Below are 13,919 nucleotides of genomic sequence, written 5' to 3'. Positions count from 1 at the left end.
AATGTCACGGAACCATGAACCAGACGTACAACAAGAGATAAGTGAACATAAGAAGGCTTTATTGAAAATAAAGCTGTAAAGCAAAAAGTCCAAACGGATGGTGAAACCGAGCAGAGTCTTTGTGAAGCCAGAGGTCAGGAACCAGAAGGGTAGTCAGACGAAGCCAGGATCAGGAACCAGCAGGGTAGTCAGACGAAGCCAGGATCAGGAACCAGCAGGGTAGTCAGACGAAGCCAGGATCAGGAACCAGCAGGGTAGTCAGACGAAGCCAGGATCAGGAACCAGAAGCAGCAGCAGTCTTAGAAGCATGTGAACACAAGAGGACCAAGCAAGGAACTGAAGCCACAGACCTCCTATATATATGAGCTAGGCATCCAGCTCCTCCCAGGGGAAGGAGGAGCTGCAGGGTGGAAGGCTACAAGAAACCCAGAAACCAAGATGGCCGCCAGCACATGTCAAACGAAGGAGAGCAGCAAGCAGGTAAGACCATGACAGACTGTAAGGTAAACTATGGAGGTAAAATATAAAGGTCACCATCCATAAAAACAGCCAAGCAAACTTAAAACTGCTACCAATCTTCCTACACCACTCTGGTTAGTAGAATCTAAGGCTATCTCTAGGTTATTCACCAGAACCTGCACCAAAGCTAAATGGACTTGGCTGCTAGGGACCCAGGTTACATCTGCAGAATAAGGCGACAGAAAACTGGTGCAAGCTCATAGGTAGCACACCTTTTCGGAGGACCAAGAGGGAAAACAGAAGAGTAGCCAACTAGCCAGGGGTAAAACCAGGAAAATCAGTTGAAAACTAATCAGTAGACAAGGGGTTAATCAGGAGCTAAGCCAAAGTTGGTACACAGAGGATATCTACGCAATAATAAGGGATGAGCACTAAGCACAGTAGTATAAAAAGGAGCCAAGACACATATGAAATCACAGGCACTGACCAAGAGTGCCTAATTTAAATCCCCCACCTAGCCCTCTTACTGAACTGCAAGCCAGAGGCCTGTTTGGCTCGACATCCCACCTCTATATTAGATGTGGCAACCTTCCAGGAACATCGGTGTGACTGGCGTATGTGCCACTCTTGATCTCCCACAGCACGGCCACATGGAATAAAGCCACAGCTGCAGGGTAGAGAGACAGACACCACCTTCTAGACAAACTGGACCATTGTATAGGTCATTGAACGGCAAGAACATTTTTTTTTTGTTGATCTGCAAAATGATGGGAAAGGTGGTCCCCTGTCCTCATACTGTAGTATTAGACTTATTTTTTGTCGATCTGTAATACCCTACCTATAGCCAACTATGCGCCAATACTGTACCCTTGTGTGTTTCCCCTTTTATATGGCGTCATATAGAGTTTATATTTCTCAGGTATTCTGTAAACATCCCTGAAAAAAATAATGGCATGCTTATCACTAGAAGTATTTAAAGGTATTGCTTCTAGGGAAGAAAATAATGCAATATGGAGGCACCACAAAGTTATGCAGGGTGCCTACTGGTCTGTAATAAGGAGTTTGCCTGCTGCTGCCCAGGAATGGTATGAAGGTGGAAATTTTTATGTGAATATTTCATGCACAGAACTGTATTTTTCTTCAGTGTGCTGTCCGTTTTTTTTTCACGCATAGCACACTGGCTCATTTATTTATGTGAAGCCATGCACACATCTGTTCTTTTTGTAGAACCATGCAGACCAATCTACAAATTTCAGCACAGGTCTTATGCATTTGTAAAGAAGAATAGCCTTTTCTATTGATGGGAGTGAGAAAAAAAGCAGAATGCGCACAGAATTGTGGATTCATTTTTTTGTCTGTGACCGAAATAGGGACATGGCCATGTGTCTGAGGCCTTGCCCGTGTTTTTTACTGGATTTCACAATGTCAGTGTCAGTGCCATGAATTGCATCAGTGAGTCTGTTGTGGGATTGTGCACGCTATACACACTTCCTGCAAGCATTGTTTTATATTTAGAAAGCGGAAACTGCTGATCTAACTTCTTAAAGCAGATGTCGTGTGTACGATTCATGTTACAGCTGCCCTTGTATTGTTTGGATTTTAACTGTCATTTTATACTGTGTTCTGTATGTACCTACACATAATATCATCTCTAAATCTGAGCACACACCTTGCTGGCAGATCACACTGTAAAACATGCAAAATTTGAGTCTTTATAAAGGACAAAACTGTCAATTCCATTAAAAGCTGAATGTAATATGTAATAAATAGCAAAACCGGTTTTGGGAACATTGTGGCAGTTAGGGTTTTCTGTTGTTTCGTAGGTTGTTTGTAGACAAATTCAATGTTATTAACAATAACATAAAATATAACAAATAAAATAGTTTTTAAAAAGGGAGTTGTCCAACTTCATATAGTTTTTAAATATCCCTCCCCCCACCCAGAGGGACCTTTCTAGGGAGGTATACTTTCCTGCTCCTTGACGCAAAGTTACGATCCACCACAGTCTTCTCTGTGCATCGGTCCCCACATTTTAACGTCTGTCATGGATGGGCTCACTGCATTGTTGCAACCAATGACTTATAGCAGCAGTGATGTCAAGCAGCATGTCACCCTGGGTCATGTGCTGCTTGCAAACACGTCACCGATGCAGCTAGTCATTTGCTGCAGTGGTGCAGGTGACCCTGTCCATGCCAGAAGTTTACATGCTGGACCGAAGCATGGTATGAAGACTGTGGGTGACCTAGCTTCAGGATGGGTCATCAATATTAGATCGGTGATGGCCCGACTGCCGGCACCCCCGCCAATCAGATGTTTGAACAGGCCGGTGAGTGCTGCAGTCACCTCACAGCTTAACAATCACAGTGCCACACATTGTATAGTGGCTGTGCTTAGTATTGCATCTCATGCCCATTCAGACTGAGCTCGACCTAGGCCAGGTGACCGATGTAGGCAATGTCACTGGAGTAAGAAGAGGCCGCAGGGCTCACCAGAGTGTCGCTGCCTCTTCAAACAGCTGATTAGGGAGGTCTCGGGAGTCTCCAAAATGAGGGCATAGTGAGAAAAGTCCATCAGTCCCAGCACATTTATCATAATATACACCTGGAAGTAGTATAAATGATGACTGAAATCTACATTAGCTACGAGCTGGAGCACATTTCAGTTTGCGCAAGGACTGCTGGGGGAGGCATTTAATTTATATTGAGGTGTGTGCCTCGTCATAAATTAAATGCATCCTCTTGCGGCACAGAGCTAATCAAGACTGGTGTAGCACACACCGGTCTTGATAAATCAGGGCCTATAACTTTTAAGAAACAGTCAATAACTGGTAACCTATTACTAAAGTACTATCTGCAACATCGGGGCTCATTTACTAAAGATGGCTTTCACACTCCATGTATTTCCAATTTACTGGTGTAAATTATTGTAGATGTGTAGACCTATTGTGACCCTACCTCTTCCACTAATCTCCACCCAGAAGTGTCAAGAGGCAAATTTGTGTGAAAAATGCTGTTTGTTCAAAAAAAGTGTGACTTTTGTATGCCAGAAAAATGACTCCAAAGACTACATGTTGTATAGGCATAATAATATAGAGGTAATGTAAATTTGCAATGTACTGTGTAGGCTACAGAGGGGAAAAAAATTGAAGGGGGTATTTGGAGGAACGGGGATAGGTCAGTTTTATTTGTCAAATCTTGAAGCATTACTTAATAACATTTTACACATTCAAGGCACAAATATTAAAGGGAATGTGTCACCACCCTAGACCATTACTGTTCATACGGTACTGTATCCCCTTTTCAAATATACCTTTATGTCCAGAATAATATTCAATGTCACAGATAACCACCCTTAAAACTTAACTTTTAATATCTATCTAAAATAGCTACAAACCCTCCAACACAAACCAGTAAAATGAGAAAACAAGATGAAAGATATCATTAGGTTGATACTTAGCTTTGGGGCTAGGAATGGCAGAGATTGGGCCTAATATATAGCTACAGGCTCTCTCCCTATAGCTGACCCTCTCGCTATTTGTGCCCTGCCTACAAACGGAATGGCCTCCCCGATAGGGGCGATCCCGTATCAGGAACCTCCTGAATGCCCTTGGATGGCCCTGAGTCGGGATGTCCCTGTTAGCTATTGTAAGCTAACCTATTAGTTAATCGTTATTGTAATAGCTAACGACAAAAGGTACAAAAAACAAATATACCATAAAATGTTATGAAAGTTTAGAGACAGATCATGAAATGATTAGTCTATCTCCTGCTTATACTTGTAGATGCATACTATTAGTTGTCAGATAGCACATAATCCCATATTCTAGTTAAATAGAATGTTTGACATCACCTAGAGTTGGTGGTATCAATATCCCTTTATTTCATAGATATTATGATGCCATCTAAGTTGATGACAGCATTGTCCCGACATGTTTCACCCTTACTGTACTCAGGTTCATCAGGGAACCAAATTGTATTCAGAAACAGGGGTATAAATAGTGGCTTAGTATCTAAATGATATTTCAATTGGTAGTTATGACATTGATAAATATTTGTCTACTTGCGTATCACGGATGAGGGCATTATACCCGATATCTCCATGTAGTAGCAGCCACCTAGTTATGGTTGGCTTTATGAGTTGTAACATGCAGAAAGATGTGTCTGTATTGCCGTGTGTAGTACTGACTAATTGCCGGGTTCCAGTAATCAGAAGGATATAATAGTACTTCAGTGGTGTCTCCGCCGACCTTTTAGATGGTAAATCTACAGGGCCCAGTCCATGTATGATAACTCTGAACCAGTGTGCAGTGTTTTCTGTCAGCGTGCAGCGTCCGATGGCCTCCCGGTGTCTGCAACTTTACAGCGCTCTATAATCCTACTCAAATAGGTAATAAAAAAGGATCAAGGCTTCCAAGCTTCCCATATCTTAGTCCACTTCTCCTGACTGTTTCTTTGCCTATATAGGGCCTTCTTATAGTTTTTAACCTTATTAACCACATAAGTTTGGAACATCTCGTGAGAACTAAACTAGGGTAATCAGAAGTCTCGCCAAAAACAATATTCTATTCAAAAGAATCTTCCAATACTTATGGCAATTTACCTTAGAGAGATCACTGAATATACAACATTCAACCAAAAATGGAATCGTGAGTCTCAATTTCTTATTAATAAAACACTAATGGCAGACCAGTATTCTTTTAATTCTGGACAAGACCAGAGCATGTGTAAGTGATCACCCCCAAAAGAACCACACCATGGACACTTAGAGCTATCTCTTAACCTACATTTATTGAGCCACAAAAGCGTGACATAACATCTATGTAAAATATTAAATTTTATTACTACGTGATTAAAGTTATGTGATATTGAACTCAAATTCCGTAAAATATTTCTCCATCCCTCTAATTCAATCCTTGGACAATCGACTCTCCAGGCCCTTTGTCCTCGTGATTGTGTTTTATTAAATAGTGCCTTAAGTAGGAATTTATACAAGTGTGCAATCCTAAATTGCCTAGAAATTTATTTAAGGAGATAGAGATATCTATCTCCAACAGTGATTTATTCTTTACACTAGAAAGTGCCGAACGTAATTGAAAATATCTAAACCAAGACAAACCAGCCATAGTCTCAGTTTGTCCTAACACCGAGAACGGAAGTATCTCTCCATTTTTCACCACTTGTGCTATATATACAACATAATTTTTTTTTTCCACTACTGGTCATTGGCTATTTTATCTAAAACCTGTAGTTGAAAATTGTACCAGAAGGAAGTACACTGAAGAGATCCTGTTATTTTTAGCCATCTTCTAATAGTGTCCCATGTCTTAGATAATCACTTTTTAGCCACTCTATACTCCTGTTGTATATTAATTGCCCCGTTTCCAATAATGTGAAAATGTTGTTATGGGGAGATCTCCTCACCAGAGTAGTACACATTACAATACACTTTTCTTCCATTCACAATATAGCCAAAGTTGCCCGGCTATAAAATAGCCCTTAAAATAGGGAAGATTTAATCCTCCCTGATCCAAGGGCTTATATAAATATTCCAATTTAAGCCTTACCCTCTTTCTTCCCCACAACAATACATTATTAATTCTCTCGATAAGCTTAAAAAAAGTATCCTCTATCCATATAGGTGAATTCATGAGAATACATAGGAGCTGGGGCAAAATCACCATCTTAATCAGGGAGACTCTATCCGCTCTAGATAAGGGAAGTCGGAGCCATATCCCAATTTTGGACCTCAACTTAGTTAGTAATGGAATCAAATTAAGCTGTACAAAATCTTCAGTCTTAGGAGATAATCAACTATGTTAACTGACTATAATAATAATACATTAGTATTGTAAATTACTCTACACCCCAATAAGACAATCGGTAATGGAAAGCATATATGTTTTATGTCTCTGGTGTATTGTTGGGGTATGAAGCATAAGTGATGGGATCCAGAGAGACACAAGGATATGAAGGCACCACAACAAGATCATTGTTAATTGTTTATTGATTTCAGCATTTTGCAGTGACAGTCTGTATTGTCACTTTTGTTTTCAGACCGTCTTATGACTGGATGCGAAGAGTCACACAGAGGAAAAAAACATCAAAGAAGGGAAAGGTTTGCCTTCTGTTCGACCATCTGGAGCCAGTTGAGCTGGCAGAGCACCTAACATTTCTTGAATATAAAGCATTCAGAAGGATAGCTGTAAGGATACATCCTATTTCATTCACCTTCTATTATGTTTGCATTGACAATATGACAAGCTCTAAATGTATATTTGTTCCTAATGGAAGATATTGAGGTCCTTATTCGCAAGAACACATAACCTTAACACTCCTTATGAAGGGCCATACAAGCACAACTAATAAGGCTGCAGGCACGGTCTACAATATGGGGCCCATCTGCTTCCACAGATTGTGCTGTTCACTCTGTTTTGCATGTAATACTATTATTTACTGTGGGAAACTGCATTTTAGTTGACATCATGAAGAGCTATCATAAAAACCTTATTATCTTAAGCCATAAAAGATTTGCATATTCTAAAAAAATCACAAGTTGTTTAACTCTTTCCCAACCACTCCATGTAAACATACCCCTTGCAGCCAAACTGCGGGCTGCCGATTGGTCCGTAAAGGAACCTGAAGCCTTGTGCAGCTTTCCAGGCCTGCCATAGGAAACTGCCCATCGAGCCCTGGCTGCAGTATCCTGGGAAAATCCCATAGACTTCAATATTATCCTATTATCGCATGTTGAAGTCCCTAGGACTAGAAAGAATAGAAGTAAAATTTAATAAAATGTTTTTAAAAATATTTAAAACATGCAAAGGATTAAACATAAAAAATAACCTCCTTTCCAAATTTTACATATAAAAAAAATAAACAAAAAAATTTAATATATAATTCCTATCGCCGTGTTCGAAATTGTCTGAACTGTTAAAACATAGAAGTTTTTATCCTGTATGTTGAATGTATAACAGAATTTTTTTTAATAAAAAGTGATCAAAAAGTTGCATGCACCTGAAAAGGGCACTAATAAAAATTGAAGCTCACCCTGCAAAAAAATGCCCTAACACACTTCTGTAGATGGAAATATAAAAAAGTTATAAATGTCAGAATATGGCAGTGCAAATACATTTTTGAATTTTTCAAACAATTATATTTTTCCAAAGGTAGTAAAAATATAATAAAAAATAAGTTTGTTATTGCTATAAGTGTATTGATCCAAAGAATAAGGTTTTCATGTAATTTTTACTGCCCAGTAAATGTTGTAAAATCATAACAAACCCCAAAAATTCCATTTTCCATTTTTTTTTATTTTCAGCCCCCCAAAGAATTTTTTTGCCATTCCAGAAAAAAAAAACTACTGAAAAAGGTATGGCTCTTGAAAGGTTGGGAGGCAAAAACACAATTGAAAAAATGATAATTGGCCTGCTTAAAGGTTTTGCATCCAGATGCCTGTGTAAAACAGCAGAAACCCTGAGCGATTCATCTTTAATGACCCGACAACCGCCGTACTACAGCGGATGTCAGGAAGGGGTTAAAAAAATCAAGAAAACAATTACTATGACTAAAATGTAATTAAAATTTACACATTAGGTATATGCCTTTTTCATTAAAATGTTCGAAATGAACATATCAAACACACTAAGGCCTTTTGCACACTAATGTATTTTATTTCCGTTTCCATTCCGTTTTTGCGTTTTCCGTTTTTTGGTCCGTATGCGGAACCATTTATTTCAATGGTTCCACAAAAAAAAAAACGGAAGGTACTCTGTGTGCATTCCGTTTCTGTATTTCTGTATATCCGTTCCGCTAAAAGATAGAACTTGTCCTATTATTGTCCGCATAACGAACAAGGATAGTACTGTTCTATTAGGGGTCAGCTGTTCCGTTCCGCAAAATACGGAATGCACACGGACGTCATCCGTATTTTTTGCGGGTCTGTTTTTGTGGACCACAAAATACATAGGGTTGTGTGCAAGAGGCCTAAGAGAGCAATCACTAGAAACTACTATATAAGGGGACAGATATATGACAAGGTCGGCATTTACACATGCAATACAAAAAAAAAATTTGCTCAGGTTGTTTTAACCCCTTCCCAACATCCGAAGTGCATGTATGGAGGATGTTAGGTCTTTAAAGATGGCACCGGCCGTGTTTTGGACGCTTTACCTACCAAAGGAAATCGAATAACAAGTGATAAGAAGTCATACACCTCAAAATGGTATCAATGAAAACTACAGATCATCCCACAAAAATGAGCCCTCACACAGCTCCATAGGCATAAATATAAAAAGTATATGGGAGTCAGAATAAGACGAGGCAAAGAAAAATAGTTTTTTATGTTTTTAATTTTTTTTAAGTATTCAAACACATAAAAAAACATAAAAATGTGGTATCGCTATAGTTACTGTTAAAATGATTTTTACCACATAGGAAACGTGTAAAAACCAGACCTATAAAACTATGGCTGAATGGCATTTGTTCCCAATTCAACTCCATTTAGTTTCTCACTACAGTATGCTATCAAAAAGTACAACTTGTCCAGCAAAAAACAAGACCTTATACAACTATGTGAACGGAAATATAAAAAATTTGTGGCTCCAGAAAGGTAAGTATGAGAAAACGAAAACAAAAAAGCTGAAAATCCCTGGGCCTTTAAGGGGCTTAAACAGTATGGTGATATAGCATCCTATAACAATCCAAGAATACAAAGAATACTCTGTGGTTTTTCCACACCGGAATCCACACGGAAAAACCTTGCGCATTCCTCTACGTGTGCAGGTACCCTGATAGTCCAACTAGAGTAGCATGTGATGGTACTATGCAGAAGCCAAGGCTGTGATGATCGGCTCACATGTTAGTCATTGTCCTGGTTGTGCCAGATTGTTGTAATTTTTAAAAATCTTTGAAATGTGTATTTTTTTAAATTACACACCTAAGTTCATCTGTATACTTTTCTTGTTCTCCAGTTTACAGATTACCAAAGCTACGTAATCCACGGAAGTTTAGTGGATAACCCAACTTTGGAGAGATCCATCGCTCTGTTTAATGGAATCTCAAAGTGGGTTCAACTTATGGTTCTCAGTAAACCAACCCCACAACAAAGAGCGGAAGTCATTACAAAGTATATCAATGTTGCTGAGGTAACTTTTATTTTTTAACTTTTAGCAAATCACTTGAAGATTTTAAAATGTAAAATTTTAAAATCTTCTGTGACCTACATTAGTGAAGACTAACAATATATGTGTAATTAAAAGGGTTTTCCGGGATTTTCATATTGATTGCCTTCAGGATGGGTCATCAATATGAGAACAGTGGGGGTCCAACTACCGAGACCCCTGCCAATCAGCTGTATGAAGCTGCACTTCGTGAGCACTTAGGCCTCTTCCTAGGCCTTGTGATGCCACGTTCATTGGTCACATGGCCTAGTCATAGTTCAGTCCCATTCAAGAGAATGGGCTGAGCTGCAATATGAAGCACGGCCGCTATAAATTGGAAAGCGATGTGCTTGGTAAGAAGCGAGGAGGCATTGGCGCTCATCGGAGCACTGTACATGCAGCTCAGGCCCATTCACTTGAGCTGCACGTGGGCCATATGACTAATAACCGTGATGTCACTGGCCTAGATAGAGCCCTAAGCACTCACTGGAGCCCCACCGTCTCGTCAAACAGTATCACAGGAGTCCCAGGAGTCAGACCCCCACTGATCTCATATTGAAGACCTATCCTGAGGATAAGTCATCAATATGAAAATTCCAGTTAAATGAACCCAATATACTCCTCACTTCTAATGTTTTCAACTCCCTTGGCAATCGATCAATGACAATAGAGGACTTCAATAGCATACCTTTTATATTTTGGCCAGATATGGAATATATATTACATGTAATCTTACTGAATCTATGAATTATTTCACTGCAGAAATTACTGGACCTCCAGAACTTCAATACACTGATGTCTGTGGTTGGTGGGCTAAGTCACAGCTCTATATCTCGCCTTAAGGACACTCATGCACATCTCAGTTCTGATGTAACAAAGGTATATAATGTAAATTCTGCTATAATATAGGAAACATTGTGACATTGGATCATTACATCATTACTGTCTTATTATTTCTTAGTATAATAAGGCCAAGCAGAAAATGCGTAGAGCTAATGCATACAGATCCTATGGGCCCTCTGTGTGTGTTAGAATTCATACAGAGGCACACAGAGGGATGTGGCATGCTTCATCACTTGCGGCATTACGGAGGTGTTATAGAGAATATGGTGCCTCATAGCGGTCTGAGGTGCCTTGGGTCCACTGTAAAGTTACATGCATATACCTGGTTACCGAGTAGTGGCAGCAGCATTGAATATGGGGGAGCCTACAATGACTTCGAGAGGGCAGGTCCCTGGGGAAAGAGGACACAGGTTAGACTCTAAATATAAGAATATGGTGGCTCACTGTGTCAATAGCTGTGGATTGGGTGCTGCTAAGCCTGAATGACTCACCCAGTCATAAAAAGAAGTAGAAATAAATAATTGGAAGGCTGCGCACTCACCACCTGGGCCAAACAGAGATACGTACAAGTATGGGTAATGGTGTCAATTAAATATTTATTATTACACCTAATGCAGATTTGACAACTAAAATATACAATGATAAAAAAACAATAATATTACAATCTAGCTGACAATAAAATAATGGATAACAATAATGACTAATATAAAATACACTCCAATATGTTTAAAAAGATAAAAATGATTGCTGAGGTGAAAAAAACATCATTCAAATATATAACATAGTATAATTAACTTCTATGGCATTTAAAACCCTTGCGATTGAATAATATCGATAGTTTAAAATTCGATAAATTTTCGCTGATAAAATGCCCAATAAATTTTCGGATGACTGAACAAGAATCACATTCGATAGTCTGTGTTCGATATTATAACAGATTCGGCATATATTCGCTGACTGAGATGCTGTGATTACACCTCCTGATATGGCATAGTTCAATTGCCGTACGACTTGCCACGTGGCTGGCAATGTCGGGTATGGCGGTACTTGATTACAGTTCGTCAGCGGGAACGGCTCGAATGAGTCTGCGGTCACTGATATTCACGATCTCCAATGGACTTCCGAACTTTCTCCAATTGTGGAGGGTATTCAAGTGGGATCTCGCAGTTGTCAGAAGCGAATATTTAAATCGAGGCGTTCAGTCTATGCCAGAGAATCAAACTTGTATAGTCGAGGGCTCCACAGGAATAAGGATCCAATTCCAAAGTGTGTGGATAAGAGTATGTCCATCAGCTGATGTGCGGGTCTTAAAACAAACAGACGCGTTTCGGGGTCTTTTCCTAGCCCCTTCCTCAGTGGGCTAGGAAGGGGCTAGGAAGGGGCTAGGAAAAGACCCCGAAACGCGTCTGGTTGTTTTAAGACCCGTCCATCAGCTGATGGACATACTCTTATCCACACACTTTGGAATTGGATCCTTATTCCTGTGGAGCCCTCGACTATACAAGTTCGATTCTCTGGCATAGACTGAACGCCTCGATTTAAATATTCGCTTCTGACAACTGCGAGATCCCACTTGAATACCCTCCACAATTAGAGAAAGTTCGGAAGTCCATTGGAGATCGTGAATATCAGTGACCGCAGAATCATTCGAGCCGTTGAACTATACCATATCAGGAGGTGTAATCACAGCATCTCAGTCAGCGAATATATGCCGAATTTGTTATAATATCGAACACAGACTATCGAATGTGACTCTTGTTCAGACAGTCATCTGAAAATTTATTGGGCATTTTATCAGCGAAAATTTATCGAATTTTAAACTATCGATATTATTCAATCGCAAGGGTTTTATATGCCATAGAAGTTAATTATACTATGTTATATATATTTGAATGATGTTTTTTTCACCTCAGCAATCACCTTTATCTTTTTAAACATATTGGAGTGTATTTTATATTAGTCATTATTGTTATCCATTATTTTATTGTCAGCTAGATTGTAATATTATTGGTTTTTTATCATTGTATATTTTAGTTGTCAAATCTGCATTAGGTGTATTAATAAATATTTAATTGACACCATTACCCATACTTGTACGTATCTCTGTTTGGCCCAGGTGGTGAGTGCTCAGCCTTCCAATTATTTATTTCTACAGGTTAGACTCTGTACCTAGACATCATCTCAGCCTCCTGATGCATCTATGATAATAAACTAGGTACTTTGTTAAATAATTTACCCAGTTTTCATTTGAACATAGGCAATGTATTGCATGTCAGCCACCATATCTGTTCGTCAGTCTACTATGCCACGTGCCTCTTGTGCAGAGGACTAGGGCCCTCCTTGCTCAGAAGCCTACCGGCGGATTCATCTGTTCCCAAGGGCCTGCCCGAGGCTACCTCACAGGGGCAATGTTCTGTAGCACAGAGAATGCCTACTTACATATATTAGGCTACCTTCACATCTCCGGTTTGAATTCCTGCAGGCTGTTCTAGCAGAGAACAGCCTACTGGAATTCTCTGGATCCAGTGCTTCTGGATGCGGATGGAATATCATCTGGACCTATTAAGTATAATGGGGTCTGGCGAGATCCATACGCATTCCGGAAGACAAGCGGAAAACCGGCCAGGTACAAACCACTGCATGCTCCGGTTTGTGTCCAGCTTATTCCCCGCTTGTCTGGTGGAACAGCCGTGCCAAAGCTTCACACCAGGTGTGAAAGTAGCCTTATGGACGTATAAACACTTTGGGGGGTCATTTATTAAGACCAGCATTATAGACGCCAGTCTTAATAACCCTTGTGCTTGCCATGGATCCGCCAAATTTATGTAGAGGCGCCGGCTTCTACATAACTTCAGCGTATACACCGCCGGTCTAAATGTCAGCCAGCTTCCTAGCTGGTCTTACATTTAGGCTTTTTTCTACACCTACAACAGGCGTAAATAATGATAAATGAGAGGGGCCTCTGTTCTGTTTCCTTCCCAGTCAATGCCAAGCCCGCTTTCTTAGACCTGGCATGACCAGGGAAAAGTTGCAGATTGCAGCCCAAATAACCTTTGCACCGCAATCTGTGACAGCTATACGCCAGAAAACTGGTGTATATCAGTTGGTAAATGTGGTAAATGACCCCCAATGTGTATTGCTGCATTGAATCTTAGAGAAAAAAACAATTTTATATTCCAAACTATTAAATTATTTATTTATAATTATAAAACTATTGAATTATTATACAGTATAAATTTATGCATAAATTATTATTTCAAATTACAGAGGTATTTTGCTTACAGAGGCGCTAAATGATGGCACACAAGCAATGATCTACAAGGGTTACCTAGGTCTATAATACTGACCTATAGGTCCTCCATGAGCTTTATCCGCATCTTCATCTACTTTGATGAAGATGATACCCATGTGTGGTACACGTTCCTAGACATATGCAGGTTGGCCAACAAAGCATAACAAG

At 39.7% G+C, this 13,919-nt stretch overlaps 1 protein-coding gene across 3 annotated transcripts in view; it reads left to right on the top strand.

The window, feature by feature from the left end:
• Nucleotides 1–13,919, top strand: part of RASGRP3 (RAS guanyl releasing protein 3) — a 168,917-nt gene that overhangs the window by 119,455 nt on the left and 35,543 nt on the right. For all 3 annotated transcript variants that reach the window (XM_040429553.1, XM_040429551.1, XM_040429554.1), the window contains 3 exons: nt 6,513–6,660; nt 9,428–9,601; nt 10,379–10,495. In XM_040429553.1, coding sequence (XP_040285487.1) covers nt 6,513–6,660; nt 9,428–9,601; nt 10,379–10,495 — 439 coding nt within the window. The remainder of the gene's footprint in view (nt 1–6,512; nt 6,661–9,427; nt 9,602–10,378; nt 10,496–13,919) is intronic.

Source organism: Bufo bufo, chromosome 4 (assembly GCF_905171765.1).
Source record: "Bufo bufo chromosome 4, aBufBuf1.1, whole genome shotgun sequence".
NCBI classification, from domain to species: Eukaryota; Metazoa; Chordata; class Amphibia; order Anura; family Bufonidae; genus Bufo; species Bufo bufo.
The sequence above is the reverse complement of the archived record's forward strand: the minus strand, read 5'-3'. Positions and strand labels throughout refer to the sequence as shown.